This window comes from Epinephelus fuscoguttatus, linkage group LG17, assembly GCF_011397635.1.
Source record: "Epinephelus fuscoguttatus linkage group LG17, E.fuscoguttatus.final_Chr_v1".
Classification (NCBI taxonomy): Eukaryota; Metazoa; Chordata; class Actinopteri; order Perciformes; family Serranidae; genus Epinephelus; species Epinephelus fuscoguttatus.
In genome coordinates this window covers 5,437,831-5,461,122 of record NC_064768.1, presented here as the reverse complement: position 1 = coordinate 5,461,122, position 23,292 = coordinate 5,437,831, and the positions used below count along the sequence as shown (strand labels likewise).

The 23,292-nt window shown below is 42.8% G+C and overlaps 1 protein-coding gene across 2 annotated transcripts in view; it reads right to left on the bottom strand.

Annotated features, from left to right (window-relative positions):
* Positions 1-780: 780 nt before the first annotated feature.
* Positions 781-23,292, bottom strand: part of rfx5 (regulatory factor X, 5) — a 42,763-nt gene continuing 20,251 nt past the window's right edge. For both annotated transcript variants that reach the window (XM_049601567.1, XM_049601566.1), the window contains exons 7-11: positions 20,307-20,385; positions 19,684-19,882; positions 8,672-8,754; positions 8,426-8,566; positions 781-4,506 (exon numbers count right to left, since the gene is read on the bottom strand). In XM_049601567.1, the coding sequence (XP_049457524.1) occupies positions 3,304-4,506; positions 8,426-8,566; positions 8,672-8,754; positions 19,684-19,882; positions 20,307-20,385 (1,705 nt within the window). In that variant the 3' untranslated portion in view covers positions 781-3,303. The remainder of the gene's footprint in view (positions 4,507-8,425; positions 8,567-8,671; positions 8,755-19,683; positions 19,883-20,306; positions 20,386-23,292) is intronic.

Here is a 23,292-nt window from a genome sequence, read left to right as displayed (position 1 = left end):
CTGCTAAGGAGAGGCAACAAGCAGAAGAGATTTGTTTGGGCCAAGAAACACAAGGAATGGACATTAGACCAGTGGAAATCTGTGCTTTGGTCTGATGAGTCCAAATTTGAGATCTTTGGTTCCAACCGCCGTGTCTTTGTGAGACGCAGAAAAGGTGAACGGATGGATTCCACATGCCTGGTTCCCACTGTGAAGCATGGAGGAGGTGTGATGGTGTGGGGGTGTTTTGCTGGTGACACTGTTGGGGATTTATTCAAAATTGAAGGCACACTGAACCAGCATGGCTACCACAGCATCCTGCAGCGACATGCCATCCCATCCGGTTTACGTTTAGTTGGACGGTCATTTATTTTTCAACAGGACAATGACCCCAAACACACCTCCAGGCTATTTGACCAAGAAGGAGAGTGATGGAGTGCTGCGGCAGATGACCTGGCCTCCACAGTCACCGGAGCTGAACCCAGTCGAGATGGTTTGGGGTGAGCTGGACCGCAGAGTGAAGGCAAAGGGGCCAACAAGTGCTAAACACCTCTGGGAACTCCTTCAAGACTGTTGGAAAACCATTTCAGGTGACTACCTCTTGAAGCTCATGGAGAGAATGCCAAGAGTGTGCAAAGCAGTAATCAGAGCAAAGGGTGGCTATTCTGAAGAAACTAGAATATAAAACATGTTTTCAGTTATTTCACCTTTTTTTGTTAAGTACATAACTCCACGTGTTCATTCATAGTTTTGATGCCTTCAGTGAGAATCTACAATGTAAATAGTCATGAAAATAAAGAAAACGCATTGAATGAGAAGGTGTGTCCAAACTTTTGGCCTGTACTGTATATATTACTTTGCAGGATTTGCTTATACAACCACGTGTTAAAGTACTTCAATTTGTCAGGTATTTTAGAACAAACATTTCTGTCTGGTTTGTCTTTCAAAAAGTGTCTTATATCACAATATACTAAAAAAAATTACAACAGATTTTATCCATGTGCCTGACCTCAAGCTTCCCTCATAGATAAAGTCTTTTACAGTAAAATATGAGAGTAAAATAGCAGAAAAAGTTTTGTTTTAGTTGCACGAATCCAATTCTGCTTGCATGCCCTCAAATGTTGCAGATGGAGTGATGCTCAAACTTGTTTTGTGTTTTTCAAGATCTTTCATCGTCAATAATCTTCCACACACTCCTGATTGTACAGTTTCTCAAGAATTTCTGGGGCTGTTTTTTGGAATTGTTGCGGCCTGGAATGCCTGATTTCATGACAGCTTCAAATAAATGTTGTTGTTTTTTGTGATGAAATTGCAGGGGCAAGGGAAAATTTCAAAAACAGTTGTACACTCTGGGGCATTGGTGGCTTAGTGGTAGAGCAGGTGCCCCATGTACAAGGCTGTTGCCGCAGCGGCCCAGGTTCGAATCCAGCTTGTGGCCCTTTGCTGCATGTTATCCCCCCCCCTCTGTTTCCCCTTTTCATACTTACCTGTCCTGTGCGTTAAAGGCAAAAATGCCCCAAAAAATATCTTCCAAAAAAAAAAAAAGAAATTGTTGTACACTCCACTCTGTCATTAAACCTGTTAATATCTGGTAGTGTTAGCTAGTTAGCCATCTCCTTGTATGTGTGACTCTGTGTTAGGCACAGAGCTCTGGTCGGCAGCAGCAGTCTCATGATAAAGAGAGAGAGGGTTGCTAACTTTCCGATAATCTTCCTCTTCCTTGCCTGTGTGCCCCTTGTGTTTGTAACCTCTCTAAATTCAGATTTTTTGCAGTACCATGAATGCACACTTATTGTGTGCACGCTCTGACATTGTGGAGCACTAAACGGTTTATATATTCCAAAAAGTCTCCAAATAAACAGTCCAGCTCGGAAAATTAAAAAATCAAAATGTGGGGCAGGTGTTTTAATCGCATGCGGGGGAGCTGGGTGAATCGATGCACTGCACACAGCTCTACAATGAAGTGAGATTTTAGCCGTTTCAAATAGTGAAATTTGCTGTAAAGTTACTGTAAAGTTAAACTTTTAAAGCAACAATAAAAGGTTTGATAAGAGACTGAGGTAAATAAGAACCAGGCTGAAGGTGCCTTTTTAGGAAAACAGGCCTTTAAACTACAAACATGACTGCCCCCCACCACAGACTTGAACCCGACATTAAGTGTTTTTCATTAGTTTTAAACGATTTCATTAACGACCTCACTAAAATACAAAAAAACAAGTCTGAATTAAGGTTTTGATAATTAGCCTCGACTAAACAAATGATTGACTTTCATGTGAACGTTTTTCTGTAGCTGATGAGGGCCTTGAAACTCTCCCTGTCTCACACAGACGCAGACACAGACAGACAGACAGACAGACAGACAGACAGACAGACAGACACGCAATCAGAAACATCTACTAAACCAACACAAACACAACAAACCAAAGCTGTTTAGAACAGAGGAACTCTTTAAAGAGGAGAGCGGAGCCGAGCTTCAATTCACATTCAATCCAGGACTTTGTTTTCATTTCCACTTACTCTTTGTTGACTTAATTAACTTTTACAGGCTTGAAAACATCCAGATTTATTGTCCAACAGTTGCAGCACAGCATCCTAAAATCTTATTTTGTTTTATTTGTATGAAGTGAAGTGAAGGTGAATTGAGGCAGAGCTCCGTTAAAGAGGTCATTTTTTCATATTTAGCACAAAGAACCTTTACAAGGTTCTGACCCGTAGTACCTTCTGTGTCTATCCACTCCAGGCTGAACTTCATCTGGGGCTTGATTCAATCCTGGAGACATGTCTCCTTCCCCTCTTCCTCTTCTCTCCTTCCTTTACATCACTCTGTTCTTTTATCTGTGTTTTTTTTTTTTTTTTTTTTTTTTTTTTAATAAATCGACTGATCTGAAGCAACGCAGCAGACGACCAAACCTCAGCACAGAAAATGACAAGTCTGGAGATAAAGGATACAAGGAGGCAAGGAAGGAAGAAAGGAAGGGAAGATGGGAGAGGAAGAGGTTTGATTTCAGGTCAGGCCACCTGAGGAGTCGTTCTGCTGGTTTCAGTCGACACACAGACAGACACACAGACAGACAGACATGCAGATAAAGATTCACTGGTTTCTAACAGCATCCAGTCTGTTTACAAGTGCAATGAGAGCCGATGGAAGGACAGAGTGTTGAGGTTTGGCTTCATTTATCCTCCTCGATTGGCTCTCTGCTGTTGCCAATCTGGGATTTCCACCAATAAGGGAAGAGGGGATGTAAGGGGGTGGGGTTTTGTCGCAGGTGAGGTAAAAGCTGAGTGAGGGCTGATACAAAGGATGAGGAAGAAGAGTGATGACAGCTAGTGTCCCTCTTTCTTTGAGGAGGTGCTGCTGCCCTCTCCTGCCTCCTCTTCCTCACTCTTCCCTGCTGTGATGGAGCAGATGGAGGAAGAGGAGGCAAGAGCAGAGGAAGAGGTGGAAGGCAGCGGCGGGTTGACGTGCAGCTCCACCGGCGTCAACGTTATCTCAACCTCACCCCGCTCCTCGTGCAGTGTGGGCAGAGGAAGAGGGGGAGGAGGAGGAGGAGGAGGAGGAGGAGGAGGGTGGAGGTGTGCTGCAGGTAGAGGAGCGGTGCTGCTGCTGTTATTGCTTGGCCTAGGAGCTTTTTGGATGACCTCCACCATTGGGGTCCGTCCCGACGCCGCGAGCTCCCAGCTGGGGTTCCCTGGACTCTGGAACAGCAGCAGCGGCCTGCTGTGGCGGTCAGCCTCCACTGCGCCACCTGGCTGACACTGCACCACTACCCCGCGGTGCTCCACCAGCTGGTGAGCAGGGTCCGACACTGCTGGTAGCTGACTGACAACTAGCCCCGGCTGGTCCTGGATCACCAGCTCCAGCACCTGCTGCGAGGAGGAGGAGGAAGAGGTGGAGGAGGAGGAGGAAGCTTTCTGGATGACGCCACCGGTGAGGGAAGTGATGATGGGAGGATGGGAGGGAGGGGCAGGAGGGGGAGGCTTCGGAGAAAGAGCAGCAGGAGGAGGAGGAGGAGGCAGGGTGTCTTCCGGTCGAGGTTTTCTTGGTCTGCCACGTTTCCGTTTCACTGGAGGAGCAGCAGAACCACCAGACACACCCACAGGGCCACCGCTTGATGCCACCACCTCCAGGGGGCGCTTGCTGGCGTTCCCTCGTGCTTTCTGGACCACTGAGGTGGGGGCTGCAGGGGTGTGCTGCTGCTGCTGCTGCTGAGGAGGAGGAGGAGGTGGAGGAGGTTGTGGCGGGGGCGCAACCTTCTCCCGCTCGTACGACAGACAGCCCTGAGGCAGGATCATCACTGGGACGGGCCCGCCCTGCTGCTGGGGCAGCGTCGCCATGGCAATGACCTTCACCCCACCACCACTAGCGGCAGCAGCAGCAGCTGGGCCTCCGGGTCCAGAAGCCCCCCCGACACCTGAGGCGTCTTTGGGAGCCAGTGAGGGGGGAGAGGAGCGGACCGATAGCTGGGTCTTATCAGGGATGGAGCTCCGAGGGAGGATTCTGGGTAACTGCTTCATGAATGCCTCCACCTGTATCACATCATATCACAGGTAATCATATTACTAAACGAACTGTTTATTGATAACTGTGGAGAAAAAACAGAGTAATAAAGTCTGAATGGTGCTTTCTGATAATTCTACCTACAAAGATTGAAATTAAACAGCACACAAACACTTAATTACAGCTGCAAGCAGTGATGGACGCACCCATAAGCCTTCCAGCATGTCAGGGTTACTTGTGGGACGCCAGCCGACGTGGCTGTGGGACACTGCATGCATGGCATGATTTAAGGCCCATTTATACTCTCATTATGTACAAAAATAGATATGTCCATTTCAAAGCTTGTAAACATCACTGCCCTCATACTTCCACGTGTCCTAGAAGTTGGCATTGATACAGCCAATAGATGGCTTTAGAGAGCGGAGTCAAAAATTTCACACAACAGCAAACGAGTCGACAGTGGAGGAGGTGGCAATAATGAACCTTTAACCTTGTTAACTCCATTTGGACGCCGCCGTCCGTGCTGCCTCCCTCCTCTGTTAAATGAGATCTCACAGGCGCACTACGTCATCAAACCATGTGATGTTTGGTATCACCAGATTCAGGGAGCTCTCGGCTTCCTGAATCCGGCATCGTTTTTCTTTTATTCCTTATGGTTTTCGCACCAGAGCAGCCTAAATACACAAAGTCCAAAATCGTGATGAGTGGTGACAAGCCATGTCATGCCGTTTTTCGCGGGGAAAAGTTAAAGGATTACTCGCGATCTCATGCCAAGCCGTCTAGGAATACATAGCTGGTTTATAAAAGGTGAGATCTCAATCCTACCACTAATTTTTGGCTGAGATATACCGCCTAGAAAGTTTGATCACAACTTTCACATTTCAAATGGCTTTATTTGGTGATATTTTGTGGTGTTTTTGTCATAAACAACATCAGCTATCATAATCACACCTGATTTCAATAAGTTACGATGTTTGAAGCTGGCTGAGTATTGTTTGATCACTGACAGTACTGTTTTGAAGCGGAGTGAGCGCTCTGTCATTTGGAGCTCCGCCTGGATCTTTTCATGGAAAAAACACTGTAGAATGGTCATACTTGGAGCAATCTTCTTCAAACTTAAACAAATGTCCATTTATAGTGTGCCTACAGCCTCACAGTGTCATTTACCTGCTCAGATGAAGCCACAGACAGTTATTCATCCTGAAAATCATTTTTTATTTTAGGCAAAATCTTCATCTTTTTACTGACTTCAGAGGCCCATTACTCTGTCTCTGTATCACCTAGAGTGTTTCTAACACTTTCACAAGAAACTTCAGAGAGTTTACTTTCTGGCAAGATCTCATGCATGCATGTAGTCAGAGCGGTTCAGAGGCTACAGTCATTTTAATTTGGGTATGTCATTTTAGGCGTTATCGCTAAAAAATGGGGGTGGAGTGCAAGAGGTTTTAAACGGGGACAGCGTTGTAGACAGCAGTATGTGGATGGAGAATTCTTTTCACTATATTATGGATTCATTCTGTTAAATTTCTTTGTCGTCTCCTACAGTTGTGTCTGGCTTGAACTACACTACTCTGCCTACAGGATCTGCGGTGGTACTGCTACATTTTGTCTGTATCTTTAAGCTCTCAGAAAACGTATACAAATACAGACGAAATGAATGCAGAGTATGAACACAAGGCTTCATCCATCTGTATAACTAACATTAAATGGGCCCTTAACTGTGTGGAGTATGTGGCACTGGCAATGAGGTATTGCAAATTGTGTACACTTCCACTTCCACTACATATCGCTAGAAAACACACACTGATTATATGTCATGTTGCTGTACATCATGTGTTGACCACACCATGTAAATCAGATGATCTTCACATTACACTGACATATAAAATTTTCTGTTGCGAGTTGGTGGCACTCTGACTATAAATAAATAGGCATGCAGATGTCTTCAGACCAGGACTCCTATCGAACATGTTTGTTCTTTATTCTGCGTAACATTGCAAATATTAGGACCTATCCTGTCCCAAAAAGATGCAGAAAAATTGGTCCACGCTTTTGTTACCTCTAGGCTAGTTTACTGCAATTCCCTATTATCAGGTAGCTCTAACAAGTCTTTAAAGACTCTCCAGCTGATGCAGAATGTGGCGACACATATACTGCCAGAAACTAAGAAACGCGATCATATTTATCCTGTTTTAGCTTCTCTGCACTGGCTCCCTGTTAAATCCAGAATTGAATTTAAATTCTTCTCCTAACTTACAAAGCTCTACATGGGCAGGCTCCATCATTCCTTAGAGAGCTCATAGTGCCCTATTATCCCACAAGAACAAGAGCGCTGTGAGAATGCAGGGTCACTCGAGGTTCCTCAAGTCTCCAAAACTAAACACAGGAGCCAGAGCCTTCAGCTATCAGGCTCCTCTTCTTTGGAATCATCTTCCTGTTTCAGTCTGGGAGGCAGACACCATCTCCACATTAACACTAGACTTAAGACTTTCCTTTTTCATAAAGCTAATAGTTAGGGCTGGCTCAGGCTTGTTTTGGACCAGCCCCTAGTTAGGCTGACATAGGTCTTGTCTGCTGGGGGACCTCCCATAATACACAGCGCCCCCCCCCCCCCCTTTCAGTTTCTGAAAAGTTGGTTCTTCCTCATATGTTAACATCCACATCCTATTACTGCATATCGCTAACTCGGCTTAACTGCATGTCACTAACTCGGCCTCTGCTCCGGAGCCTTTGTGCTCCACTGACTGGCAGGTTACCTCGTATCGCAGCTACGCCTGGATGGTGTGACATGGTTGGGCTGCTGCCGTGGTCCTGCCAGATGCCTCCCACTGCTGCTGTTATTATTAGTCATACTTATACCATTATTATACACATGATTATTATTATCATACATATACTATCATATATTAATATATAATAACAACATATGATACCGCAATTACTGTTATTATTATAATATTATTGCTAAAATTAATGTTATTGTAAGTTATTGTCATTACTGTCTGTCCTGCATCTCTCTCTCTGGCTCTGTCTTTCTCTGTCTCAATTTCTCTCTGTCTCTGTCTCTCTTTCTGTCTCATTTTGTCATATGGATTATTGTAAATTTATTATGTTGATCTGTTCTGTATGACATCTATTGCACATCTGTCAGTCCTGGAAGAGGGATCCCTCCTCAGTTGCTCTTCCTGAGGTTTCTACCATTTTTTTCCCCGTTAAAAGGGTTTTTTTTGGGGAGTTTTTCCTTATCTGCTGTGAGGGTCTTAAGGACAGAGGGATGTCGTATGCTGTAAAGCCCTGTGGGGCAAATTGTGATTTGTGATATTGGGCTTTATAAATAAAACTGAATTGAACTGAATGAATTGGGGCAGACTGGAGCATGTACACTGGAGTTACAATTCACTTCCTGTTTGGTGGCAAGACATGGAAATTTGACGCCTCGACACATGGGTCAACCAGGACTCAAGCCAATCGTAACTTTTCATCTCGAAGGTCTTTAGATGGCACAGACAAAATTAGATAGGGTTCCTTAAAGCATAACAAAAGCATAACAAAAAATACACTAAAATTGCAGAGTCAATATAAATTGGCTGACTTCCTTTTGGGTTCAGGGTATGGCTTCATGAGACTTTTTCTCAAGTCCTGGGATGTTACGTGTGCCTCCTAATTGACGTACATCTAGGTGAAAGGTATTATGGGGACTACTGAGCCACTTAGTCAAACCCGATCATGAGACCTGTAAAATATTATATTTTTCACCAGCGCTGATGTACGTGCAAAGTTTCATGAGTTTTTGAGCACCTCTAGAAAATAAGACACACACACACATATATATATAAATACATATATAAAATAAAAAATTAAATTAAATTAAATTTAAAAGTAAGATTCACTGCACGAAATAATAATAATTCCTTCACTTTCAAGAGGGTCCTACAGTTATCAACCTACCGCAGGACGCAGAGAGGAGGAAGAGGACGAGGTGGGAGGAAGAGGAGGAGCATCCAAGGAGGAAGGTTTGGCTGCTGCAGCTGATTTATCTCCAGGCAGGGGCTTTAGTGAAGAGGAGGAGGAAGATTCAGTGTGTTCCTTCTACAGACAGACAGACAGACAGACAGACAGACCAACAGGAAGTAGTGAGCAGCAGTGACAAATTATCAATAAGTGATCAGTGTTTGAACAGAAACACATGATCACCTTCTGATCAGCAGCTAGGTCGCTCTCAGCTTTGGAGATGACGGGTGTTTTCTTGATGACCTTGTGGGGTTTGGCTGGACCTCCTGCAGACAGACAAACAGACGACTCAGCCGTCAATCATCCCTGAACAAACATCAGTTTTACAACGATTCTCTTCTAATGCTATTTATTAAACTACCTTTTAAAACAACAACAACAAAAAAAAACTTGTAACACAGTCTTCTTTACAGTGTCAGTGTTTCCCCATTCCCCATTTCCCCATACCATTATATCAGGGGAGCACCCCGCCCCCCCTTGAAGGTCAAGTTAATTTTATCTAATTAAATTTTCTAAATAGCGCCAGGTCACAACATAAGTCATTTAAGGTTACCTTTCCTATAGAACAGGTCCATACTAGTGCTGCACGATTCGATAAAAATGTGCGACTGCGATTTTAGTGGGCAATATTGCGATTTGAGATTACGATTACAGTAATAATAAATAAATGCTATCATGAGTCTTGCTTGATGCAGTCAATCAATCAATCAATCAATTTTATTTATAAAGCCCAATATCACAAATCACAATTTGCCTCACAGGGCTTTACAGCATACGACATCCTTCTGTCCTTAAGACCCTCACAGCGGATAAGGAAAAACTCCCCAAAAAAAACCCCTTTAACGGGGAAAAAAAACGGTAGAAACCTCAGAAAGAGCAACTGAGGAGGGATCCCTCTTCCAGGACGGACAGACGTGCAATAGATGTCGTACAGAACAGATCAGCATAATAAATTAACAGTAATCCATATGACACAGAGAGAGAGAGAGAGAGAGAGAGAGAGAGAGATGCAGGTAATGACAGTAGCTTACAACAACATTAATGAAAGTAATAATATTATAGTTATAATTCTGGTTACTGCGGTACAATATGTTGAAAGTATGTATTAATACCTGGCAGTATACATGTGTGACAATAATCATATGTGTATAATAACAGAAGAAGTATGACTAATGACTAATGATGGCAGCAGCAGCAGGAGGCATCTGGCGGGACCACGGCAGCAGCACAACCACACACGTCACGCTGTCCAGGCACCGCTGCGATATGAGTTAATCTGAGAGACAGTGGAGCACAAAGGCTCCGGAGAAGAAGCCGAGTTAGTGACATCCAGAATGGCCGGGTTAGCTAGATGCAGTAATAGGATACGAGAGAGAGAGAGAGAGAGAAGGAGAGAAGGGGCCCGGTGTATTAAGAAGGGTCCTCCGGCAGACTAGGCCTAAGTCAGCCTAACTAAGGGCTGGTACAGGACAAGCCTGAGCCAGCCCTAACTATAAGCTTTATCAAAGAGGAAAGTCTTAAGTCTAGTCTTAAATGTGGAGACGGTGTCTGCCTCCCGGACCGTAACAGGAAGATGATTCCACAGGAGAGGAGCCTGATAGCTGAAGGCTCTGGCTCCTTATCTACTTTTGGAGACTTTAGGGACCACGAGTAACCCTGCGTTCTCAGAGCTCAGTGTTCTGGTGGGATAATATGGCACTATGAGCTCTCTAAGATATGACGGAGCTTGACCATTTAGAGCTTTATAAGTTAACAGTAGGATTTTAAATTCAATTCTGGATTTTACAGGGAGCCAGTGCAGAGAAGCTAAAACAGGAGAGATATGATCTTGTTTCTTAGTTCCTGTTAGTACACGTGCTGCTGCATTCTGAATTAGCTGGAGAGTTTTTAAGGACTTACTAGAGCTACCTGATAATAGAGAGTTACAGTAATCCAGCCTTGAGGTAACAAAAGCGTGGACCAATTATTCTGCATCTTTTCGGGTCAGGATAGGCCTAATTTTCGCAATATTACGCAGATGAAAAAATGCAGTCCGTGAGGTTTGCTTTAAATGAGAATTAAAAGACAAATCTTGATCAAATGTTACTCCGAGGTTTCTTACGGTAGTGGCAGGGGCCAGAGCAATGCCATCTAGAGAAACTATGTCATCAGATAAAGAGTCTCTGAGTTGTTTGGGGCCAAGAACAATAACTTCAGTTTTGTCTGAATTTAACATCAGGAAATTGGTGCTCATCCAAGTTTTTATGTCTTTAAGGCAATTATGGAGTTTAGTTAATTGATTGCTTTCTTCTGGCTTCATCGATAAATACAACTGAGTATCATCCGCATAACAATGGAAATTTATAGAGTGATTTCTAATGATGTTACCTAAAGGAAGCATATATAGAGTAAACAGGATTGGTCGAGCACAGAACCTTGTGGAACTCCAAAACAAACTTTAGTACGTAAGGATGGTTCATTGCGAACGTCAACAAATTGAAAACGATCAGATAAATAAGATTTAAACCAGCTTAGTGCTGAACCTTTTAAGCCAATTAAGTGATCCAGTCTCTGCAGTAGAATTTGATGGTTAATTGTGTCAAACGCCGCACTAAGATCTAATAAAACAAGTACAGAGACGAGTCCTTTGTCTGAAGCAATCAGAAGGTCATTTGTAATTTTAACTAGAGCTGTCTCAGTGCTATGATGCACTCTAAATCCTGACTGAAATTCCTCAAATAAATTATTATCCTGGAGAAAATCACACAGCTGGTCTGCGACTACTTTCTCAAGGATCTTTGACATAAAGGGAAGATTAGATATTGGTCTATAATTGGCTAACACCTCTGGATCCAGGGTGGGCTTTTTAGTAGAGGTTTAATTACAGCTATCTTAAAAGACTGTGGTACATAGCCTGTTAATAAGGATATATTGATCATATCTAATATATGAGTGTGAACTAAAGGAAAGACCTCCTTAAGTAGCCTAGTTGGGATGGGGTCTAAGAGACACGTTGATGATTTGGATGAAGAAATCACTGCAGTCAATTCTTGGAGAGAAATTGGGGAGAAGCAATCTAAATATATATTAGGTTTTACAGCTGTGTTTGAGGTTAGATAGGTACTATCTGAGGGCAGGAGGTCATGAATTTTGCCTCTAATAGTTAGAATTTTGTCATTAAAAAAGCTCATAAAATCATTACTGCTAAGGGCTAAGGGAATACAAGGCTCAATAGAGCTTTGACTCTCAGTCAGCCTGGCTACAGTGCTGAAAAGAAACCTGGGGTTGTTCTTATTGTATTCTATTAGAGCTGAGTAATAGTTTGCTCTGGCATTGCGGAGGCCCCTCTTATAAGTTTTGAGACTGTCTGTCCAGATTAAACGAGATTCTTCCAGTTTGGTTAATCGCCAATTCCTTTCAAATTTTCGCGATATTTGTTTTAACTTACGGGTTTGACAGTTATACCAAGGAGCGAACTTTCTTTGCTTTTTTAACTTCTTTTTAAGAGAAGCTACAGAGTCGAGCGTTGTTCGTAGCGAGCCTACGGTGCTATCAACAAAATGATCAATTCGGGAGAGGTTAAAGTCGGCACGGGAAACCTCTTTTACTGAAGGTATTGGTATTGAATTTAACGACGAAGTAATCTTTTCCTTAAGTTTGCGACAGCACTATCTGATAAACATCTAGTATAGTAACTGTTGCTGAGTGGCGTGTAATCGAGTAAAAAGAAATCAAAAGTAATCAGATAATGATCCGATAGCGAGGGATTCTGTGGAAAGACTTTTAGGTTATCAATTTCAATTCCATACGTCAGAACTAGATCGAGGGTATGGTTAAAACAGTGAGTAGGTTCATGTACACCCTGACTGAAGCCAATGGAGTCTAATAATGAGATAAACGCGGTAGCCAGGGAGTCATTATCAACGTCGACATGAATGTTAAAATCGTCTACAATAATAACTTTATCTGATTTAAGAACTAAACTGGATAAAAACTCTGAGAATTCAGATAAAAATTCAGAATACGGGCCAGGAGCACGGTACACTATAACAAATAAAAGTGGCTGCGAGGTTTTCCAGGTCGGATGTAAAAGACTAAGAACGAGGCTTTCAAATGAATTATAATCTAGTTTAGGTTTAGGACTGATTAACAGGCTACAGTTAAAAATGGCTGTAACTCCCCCTCCTCGGCCGCTGCCTCGAGGAATGTGGGTATTATTATGTGAACTCATTTAGACTGACATATTCATCTTGACACAGCCAGGTTTCAGTGAGACTGAGTAAATCAATATGATTATCTGATATTAATTCGTTTACTAACACTGCTTTAGACGATAGAGACCTGATATTCAACAGTCCGCATTTAATTCTCCTGTTTTGTCTTTCTGTCACAGAAGAAGTTTTAATTTTTATGAGGTTGTTACGCACAACTCCTCTTTGTTTAATTTTAGATTTAATTTAGGCGGTCGGGGGACAGACACCGTTTGTATAAAACTATTAAAACTATGGCTGGGTAACATGTCATCACTGGTCAGATTTGGGAGGGGTCCAGAGAAAACTACAGAGTCCGACATCGTTTTTGCGTATTCACACACCGAAGCAATATTAATTTTAGTGACCTCCGATTGGCGTAACCGGGTGTCATTGCCGCCGACGTGAATAACAATCTTACTGAATCTACGTTTAGCTTTAGCCAGCAGCTTTAAATTTGATTCAATGTCGCCCGCTCTGGCCCCGGGGATACATTTGACTATAGCCGCTGGTGTTGCTAACTTCACGTTTCTCAGAATAGAGCTGCCAATAACCAGAGTTTTATCCTCAGCGGGTGTGTCGCTGAGTGGGGAAAAGCGGTTGGAAACATGAACAGGCTGGTGGTGAGCCGTGGGCTTCGGCTTGGAGCTGTGCTTCTGGCGGACCGTGACCCAACCTCCCGGCTGAACGGGAGTTACCGGAGGACAGTTAGCAGAGGCTAAGGCTATGCTATGTGGCTCCGCACCGGCTACAGGGGACTGGCTAACTACCGCAGCTGCTGAATGGTTTTCCATGGTGCGGAGCCGCGCTTCTAATTCACTAAGCCTCGCCTCCAACGCAGCAAATAAGCTACACTTGTTACAATTACCACTGTCGCTAAAGGAGGCAGAGGCATAACTGAACATTTGACACACCGGGCAAGAAAGAGCAGGAGAAGGAAAGGCCATGGCTAAGCTAATGTAGCTAACAAGGCTAAGAGCGTGCAAACAACAGCTAAGAGATTAGCGAGAAAGTCGTAGAAAGGAGGAGAGCTATAGGTGCTTAAACAGAACCAGTGTGGGTTATGACTTGAAGTAGACGTAAAAGCAGCGTTAAAGCAACTGAGGTGAGAAAGCAGGCAAGTGGAATTCACCAGAGCAGTACAGAGATGCTGTCACAGAAACAGCGGAAATGACACAACTCGCTTACCGCAATACGTCAGCACGTCATGCAATAGACAAGAGATAGTGGAAGTAGCATTAAGCTAGTTAGTCCTACAGACTCAGTGTTTCCCCTACCATTATATTAGGGGGTAGTAGGGATGGGTATCGTTAGGATTATAACAAAACTACTACTCTTATCGGTACTGCTTATCGATCCAGTATTTTAATGGTACTCTTATCGATACTTTTTAAGAAGAAAAAAACAAATCAAGAACATAAATTGCTTTATTTTCTCAATTCTCATTATGCAACAAAATAGTTTTTTAACAAAACATTTTACTTTTTACAACTTGAAATGTAAAATACATAAAATAATAGTGTTGTCACAGTACAAAAATTGGGACCCACAATACGATACCAGTGAAAGTATCACGGTTCTGAGTAGTATCACAATACCACAGCAAAAATTAGGCAGATGTGCCTTTGTTATTTATAAAAAGATAAATCACTTTTCTATAATACATCACTGATATTTCAATGGAATAAATTACTTACTGACTTATTCATATTTCAAAAACAGCATCAATAAGTGATTAACATAGGGGGGATCGAAATAAAATAAATAAATAAATAAAATAAAAATCATCCAAAAATCAACCAGCCACCCTCATCCCCTGACAAGTTAAGAACAGTCCCTTAAGTGCGGTGAGGTTTGTGTGCCGTTACCTGCCACAAAGAGAGAAACGTAAACGGCTCGTTTCTCCTCTGACATGTCACATACCAGTGTGCCGCCACGGCTCGGCTGTCCAGGTACTTTTGGACAGTCATGACATCAACAAAGAGGAAAATATTGGACCTGGAGCCAGGCTTCTCCGTCGCTGGTAAGCCGTACTTGCACCGCGGAGCACTATGGCTGCCGTATTTGACAGGAATATGTATTCCTGTCTGTGTCTGTGACCCCCGTTCAACCCACAACCAACAGGATTTGCCTGCTGCTGGTTGAAATCTGTACTTGCACAGCGTGCTCCTGAATGATTTCTTTTACTTGCACAACACTATTTGTAGTCGCAAATGCAGTAAAATGCTCCCACCGTACAGCTCTCTCGAAAACAAATCACTGTAGCATATATAAAGAAATCTAGCCTACAAGTAAAAATATTAGGTATTCTAGGTATGTTAGGTATTAGGTATATGGGGGGTGGGGCGATCCCACGCACCCAGCCCAGGCTATAATTGTGGTTATATTCATGCATTTAGAAGTATCTGAAAAATACACAAATAAAATCCCAAATTTGAAACCCTATTAAGCAAATATGGTCGCAAAATAGCTAATTGTTATTAACTCCACGTGTTGGCTGCTAGCATAATGTTACAAACCTGGACTGGACGTAGATGAACTAGCTGTGCTAGGGCAGTCAAACCCTGTACAACTTTATGTCTGAATATGATGCACTTTCGCAAGGTGTTTTGACAAATTACTAGTGTTGCCGCCCTTACAAGCAAAACATTTGTCACACTTGTGACAACGCGCTGTGTCTGCATCAACTCTGGTAATGTAAAGCCACACTTTTGACCGTTTGGCTCTCTCTGCCATCGTTATCAATCTAAAAGTAGGATACGATCTTGAGTTGGTGTATGCGCTGTCTTGTGTGTGTGTGTGTGTGTGTGTGTGTGCGTGTGTGTGTGTGTGTGAGAGTGCGTGTGTCACTGGAACAACAGCCCCGCCCCCTGCTCTCCACTCACACACAGCAGGCAGCCAGGGTGAGCGAGACAGATCTCTTGTCTTCAGGGAGAATAGCGAAAATCATGATACAATGACAGATAATTGACGAGTTGGTGAGATAAATGTGCAAGATAAGGTTTAACTTGTTAAAAAAAAACAAAAAAAAAACGCGACTGCTCCAGTACCAATAGCAGAACGGTTAACGTCAGAGCTTATCAATACTACGGTCTTGAAGAATGTAGCCCCAGGGCTCGTTCAATACCGGGGTTCGGTACCCATCCCTAGGGGGTAGTGTTGCATGGCTGGTACCAACGATAGACCGCGGTACTAAAACACCACGGTACATATGATACCATAATGTTGGAGTACCGTAGTACCACGGTACCTCATGGTACCACTACTGTGGGATAAGTTCAAACAGAGATACTGGATAAAGCGAGATACCCCACTCAGCTCACTTCTTGATCCAGTGACGTCAGCACCACGCCCCCGTAGGAGACTTGCGGCAGCTCTGAATGTATTGTCGTCAATGAGGAAAATGAACGTGATCACAATTTATGGTCAATTCTTTCGCCCTAAAATCACTAAAGTAAATATTGGATTCATTTTCCACAAGCCACACATCTTACCAACATTCTGACACTAAAGCTGCATTTTTCATCCGCACAGATCAAGAGAAAGTTAACTTTGCTTGAGTCTCAGAAAACAAGTTCTCGCGAGATCTCGTGATCTTGATGAACAGGCAGTAAAATAACAGTTAGCTTATAAACAGTTACTTACTGCTAGTAATAAATAAAAAAATGCCCAAGCTTTGTGCAGCAACAGGCTGCAATAATAGGAAGAATGTATTTTCATTACACCTGCTTCTCGATCCGCATACACAGACATCCACAGATCCTCTGTTCAACACGGTGGTTGTGGTGGTGGGGAGGGGGGGAGGCTCTGATTGGAGGGAGAGCTAACCACGCCCACTTAGGAGACAGGAAGAGTAACTGTTTTCTTAACATTGGATAAGCCTACGGCGGGGTATCTCCTTTATCCAGTATCTCTGGTTCAACGTCCAATCGCAAGAGGGTGGGTGTCCATGCGCCGTCCAATAACAGCGCGCGCTGGCCACCTGGCACTCAATATGCTGCTGCAGTGGTTTGTTTTCCAGTGACATTTCAGGTATTAGCTGAGCTATTGAGAATCTTTAAGCAGTGAAAGTTATTATTTATTTCTTTTTACTTGTAGGCTAGATTTGGTTATATGATACAGTGATTTCTTTTCCACTACAGAGCTCTATGGTGCGAGTATTTTACTTGCATTTGCAACTAAAAATAGCTTTGTGCGAGCAAAAGAAATCATTCAGGAGCACGCTGTGCGAGTACAGATTTCAACCAGCAGCAGAAACGAAAGGCGAATCCTGCTGGTTGTGGGTTGAACAGGGGCCAATACGGTGGAGCACTATAGCCACCACAAGATAACGGCTTACTGGCGACCGAGAAGCCCAGCTCCAGGTCCAATAATTTCCTCTTTGTTGATGTCATGACTGCCCAAAAGAACCTGAACAGCCGAGCCGTGGCGGCACACAGGTATGTGGCTTGTCAGAGGAGAAATGAGTTCGGTTGAATTCGGTTCGGTACTCTGTCTTGGACCGGGTTTTTTTTTGTGTGAGACCGACCGGACCGCAAATGTCATTTTACAGCCTGTGTCTGCCTCTTCGCCAAGCGCACAGCCAGCAGGAGAGAAAGGGGGGTGGGGGTGGGGCGGGGACTGAGCTAGGGGGTGCGAGTGCGCATGCGCCAAGGCCTCTACTGTAGCCTGGAGTTTGTTTAACAGTGAAGGGGAATCGGACAATTTAGTCTCTAAGAAATCAAAGAATGCACCAATATGGCAACACTTTGGCTTTGAGCCAGACGAAGGAGGCAACCCTTGTTTGCACTGACTGAGTAAGCTAAACCTGCAAATTTATTTGTAAGGATTAAAAAAAAAAACGTGTTACCGTCACTCTGTTGTCCTATGGTCGTTTTTTATTTTAAATGAGTCAATTGCGCCTCAAAGTTGCGAAAATTGGGTATTACCGACTTGATGTGGCTTTTCACAAAAACCTGACCATTTTTTTTCCCCTCATACTGACCCAACCCTGCTGTTCACATTTCTCTCTTTGTGGCAGGTAACGGTCCACAAAACTCACCGCACTTAAGGGACTGTTCTTAACTTATCAGAGGAGGAGGGTGGCTGGTTGATTTTTATTTTATTTAGTTATTTTATTTTGATCCCCCCTATGTTAATCACTTATTGATGCTGTTTTTGAAGTATGAATAAATCAATAAGTAATTTATTCCATTGAAATATCAGTGATGTATTACAGAAAAGCGATTTATCTTTTTATAAATGACAAAAGGCACATCTGCCTCATTTTTGCTGTGGTATCGTGATACTGCTCAGAACCGTGATACTTTCACTGGTATCGTACTGTGGTCCCAATTTTGGTACCGTGACAACACTATTGGGGGAGCTAATGCCGGCCGCATTTTTCTGACCAAACCTGATCCGAGTACGAGACAATTATGACTGAGCCCGGCCCGAACACGACAGGAAAGACTTTCTGATTTTTAAGTCCAAACCTGTCCCAAACCCAACGCAGTTTGTTATCTGACATAGTTATTGTTATGGACAGTGTGTAAATGACCATCAAAAGGCTACTGTTACCCACAGTCATACACGCTGCTCACACAGCAGCACAGCACGGCACTGTACACACACTCAGTTGGAGCGGAGCCTGTGTTGCATTCAGGATCTGTCACGTAAATAACAAATTCTACCACTTGAATAGGCCATAGCACAACACAGCAGCATGTCAAGTGGGCCAGCCACATTTTCCAGACCGAACCTGACCCGAGTCCGAGACAATTATGACCAAGCCTGGCCCCACCCCGACAGACTTTCTGATTTTTAAGTCTGAACCCAACGCAGTTTGTTACCTGACATAGTTAGTGTTATGGACAGTGTGTAAATGACCATCCAAAGGCTTATAATTACAGTCTACTGATGTATAAGACTCTCCACAGTATGAACAGTGGTTACATACAAGCCTCAAAACTAGCCACAACTCAGCCCTGAGCAGAGTGACTGTCCACTATTAACCAATCAACAGACTGCAGTGTTCACAGCTCCACCTTTAAGTACCAGATCTGTGTGCTAGGTACCCCAACAGAGGGGGGGGACCAAAAATCGGTACGATACGGAATGGTTCCATGGGTACCATCCACAACTTTTCACAGTGGAAACAGAAAAAAAGCATACCGAACTGAACCGTACGATACTGCTCGGTGGAAACGGGGCTATATACGCACCAATGGCACTTTATAAACAAAAACAATGACATGAACATGTCACTAACAATCATTTACCGTCCCTGTTATATAGCAGCTGATATTGTCCTCTGCTCTAAAGGTACGGAACTCCTGGACCTCATTGTTTTCACTATTTGTGGATACTATGGTCGCTGTTCTTCTTCTTTGAGTTAGCTGCTAACTGCTGCTAATCTCCTATGATGGGTCGCACACATAACACATCACCAAAACGTCACACTGTCCATGGTTGCATCCTGCTAGGTGTCCTTTTTACAGAGACATTGATTTGCTGCTGTAACTACCTCTGCTGCCAGCTTGAAGTTAGGACGACTCTGTTGCCCCATTTCGCAATCACACCTTTACATAGAATGACAAGGCGGAATAATGGTGAGACATTCCTGCCATGAAGAAGCAGTGGAAAAGGGGCTGAAAACACACACACACACACACACACACACACACACACACACACACACACACACACATTCTTTCACTTCTATCTTTGTGAGGACCCTCATTGACATCATTTATTCCGTAATCCCCTCACCTACAAATTGTTACCTGAAACCCTAAAACCAAGTTTTAATCCTCAAACAGGTCTTTAAAGAGGTGAGGGTGGGCTAAAATGTCCTCAATTTTCCAAAAAATTTCCCCACTCAAAATACATATTTTGGCCCTCATTATGTGGCATGTACAAGTACAAACACACACACACACACACACACACACACACACCCCCCCACACCCACACATACAGACTCACCTGCCAGCGCTGCGGAGGTCACCAGCTCGGCCTGGCTGCAGCGAGGGTTGACAATGTGCTCCTGGATCAGGTAACGAGCGATCTCCACCACTGTGTCGAATGAACGCTTTAAGATCTTCTGCGCCCAATCACAGATCAGCTCACATGCCGCCTCTGTCACTTCCTGCTTGTACGTCTGGACCAGCTCAGTCAGCTCTGCCTGGAAACGAAGAGAAGGAAATGTTAACTGTGTTGTTACATATGTGTGAGGAACAGTTTCTACAGGTGAAGCTCTTTTCTTTGTCTGTTCAGCCATTACGGCCAATCTGTAGTCCAGTTTAAATCTCTTCAGCCGAACCTCTGATTCGAGACGAGACACTGCAAAGAACTACCTCAATACATAGAGCCTAGTCACTCCACTGTGGTTTAATAATGATCGGTGGACAATGAAAACAAATTAAACATCCAAGTTTACACAGCATTCTCCAGTCAAGAGAAACTGTGGGACATCCACTCATTTCATTCTTCTTCTCTTGTTCAAATAGTTAAAATTGAAGGAAAAAAGAAGAACATCAATATAACAGCTGATTATAAACTTTTGAGGTGCGTGTTAAAAAAGTATCAGAGAAAGTGTGTGTGTGTACCGGGTCATTCTTCAGGTCCAGGTTGGGCAGCAGAGGCATGTTGAGAACTGTCTTTCTCCTGATACCGCTGTAACAGTATGTATTAGCTGGACAGGTCAGGGAATTCAACCAGCAACCTGGACAGACTCATAAACCACATCACCACCACGAGTCTCATATGATTCTATATTAATACACACAAACACTCAGTATCATCACTTAAAGGTCCAGTGAGTAGGATTTGGTGGCAGTGAGGGTGCGGAACTGAAACTCTCCAAGCGTGTGGGAGAGCTACGTTGGCCAACACAAAAACATGAATGGCCCTTTCTAGAGCCAGTCTTTGGTTTGTCTGTTCTGGGCTACTGAAGAAACCCCCTTGGCGGACTCCATGGAAGAGGACCCACTCTGTATGTTGGCTCATTCTAAGCTAAACAAAACATAAAGATTGTTATTTTCAGGTGATTTTACAATTAAGAAAAAACACTATATTCCATTTCTGCCATTATAGCCCCCTAAAATCCACACACTGGACCTTTAATCATATTATATATTACTCTTTTATTACTTGATGCCCCGCCCGCACTGCCCCGGGTGATTTTGTGGATCTCTCCTCTGTCTCTTTCCTGTCAACACGGCTTTGACATCCCTTTTGAGAAAAAAAATGCAATGACATTCTGGATACTTATTGAGCAACATCGAATGAGACGATGCATACATCACCAGTGGGGGGTTTGATTCAAGCCTGGCATGAACTGCTCGGACAGGCTATAATGATAGTTTGACACCAGTCTCTCACCGGCCAACCAGGAGACTTCATCAAACGCCCGGGCAGGGATCGGTACCGAGATCTGGTATTAAACAACCCAAGGTAAATTTAATCAACACCGTAATAACAGTAAGCTCTGCCATTACTGGCGTTACTTTTTAAAGTTTCAGTTTCAGATGAAGGGAATATAACTTCAAGATTGCTCTAGTTAACGACAGCTGCGCTTGTTACTGTGGGTAAGTGCGATAAAACCTCTGTCAGCCAAGCCAATACTTTATCAATACATGTGATCAGCATGTAGAAAGACATAGGACCCTATTTCAGTCTACTCTGTCCACAGTCTCTCATTCGTGCTTGCGGGGCTAACAGCAAAGTGTTAAAGACAAACTAAAATGAAAACTGTCTGTATGTAGGCTAACACTTTATCTGAACATGTACCCGAGGCAGCCGACCTGCAGACAGTGAGTGTCCTCAGTAGAACAGGGACAGAGAGCAGGATGAATGACTGATACTGATGTTTGTCTTCATGCTGAGATAACGTGACTTTCTTCACTCAGTATTGTGATGTCAGGAGGAATATTTATATTCCAGTGAGGTATTATTGAGTTTATATTGTGACTTTGTTGTTGTAAACATGACTGTTACTGCCATGGACTGTATAAAACTATATCCTGTGTATCTGACCTATAAGGAAAACGTCAGGAGGTGGGGTGTGTGCATGTGTGTGTGTGGAGGAGAGGAGAGAGGGAGATGCTGGTAGAGAGATAGTGTGTGTTATTAGATACTGTTAATGTCACTTATTACGCTTCTGTGCATTGATAGCTCTTTTTAGTCTGTTTCTGCATCATGCTGAGGAGGACCATGCCTGTATATAAATATATATATATGTATATGTATGAAAAAAAAGGTGGATCGCTTGCTTGCTGCTAAAAATGTGGCCCATCGACATGATCTGGTTTTGAAATGCGGCCCAGTTGAAATAGTAATTGAATAGCCCTGCTGTAGTTTGTTTGTTTGTTAGCTATCTAACAACACATCAAAAATAATTGTAAGCCAGTCTTGTTCAGTGAATCAGTTTATCATGTACACTCAAAAAATATTTAGGCCTAATATTTAAGATTGTTTGCTTATAAATACATAAACCTGGTTGTTCTATATTTAAAACACATTGGGTTTATTAATGCTATTAAATAAATAACATTACTACTTATTATACTCATTATTATTTCTTGAGTTGGTTTATTTATTCATTTCACAGCTAGTTATACATCCTTAGTCCTTAAATTAAATTCATTATGGACGTGGACTTGATAAATCATTGCTTTATTTTATGGCCTTGCTGCCCTGGCTTTTGGCCTTTGTGCCCTCAAAAAATTGACAACAGGAAAGGCCTAGTGGCCTTGCCCCTAAAATGATGAAATTCCAGGCCTGCACAGCACGTAAAAAAGAAGCAAAAATAGCCGGGCAAAAACCAAACAAGAGTGAATCTGGAGTTAGCTTTTACTCGCTGGCAAACATGTTTACAAACAGTAACCGAAAATCCTGCAAACTTTACCTTTGTGCTTGCAGTGGAGGTGACAGCAATGAATCAGCATCTGTGTAAAAGTTGGCAGGACTGCAAGGTTGAGACGTTTGACAACATGTTATGCATGTGACCCACTGAGGGAGACTTAAAAAAACATTAATAGCAGTTAGCAGCTAATTTAAAGAAAAAGAACATGGGCCGAAAATGTCCGCAAACTGAAAAGACAGTAAGGTACAGGAGCTCCTTACCCTCTGAGCAAAGGATGAGATCAGCTGCCATATAAGAGGGATGGTAAATAAATGTATAAATGTTATCGACATGTTATACTGGTGTTATTGCTTATAAAGTTCTGCCAATACTTATGGTAGTTATATATACATATATATACATACATACATACATACATATATACATACATTGATTTTTTTGTTTTTTTTTGTTTGTATTGTAAATTGTTTGCTTTTGTATTATTATTATTTATTTATTTATAGATTATTTTTCTAATTCAGTGGCTTTACACTTGTTCTTGTTACAAATAGTTTTTGTTTTGTTTTCTTCTGCTATTTATTTATTCATTCATTTCTTTGCGTGTTCAAAATAAAGATTACTAAACTAAACTAAACTAAAACTAGAAGCTGACACTGTTGTGTTACCAGAGAGTACTTTGATTACTTTTTGCAGTAATGAGTAACCTAACATGTTAGTTTGCTGTTTGA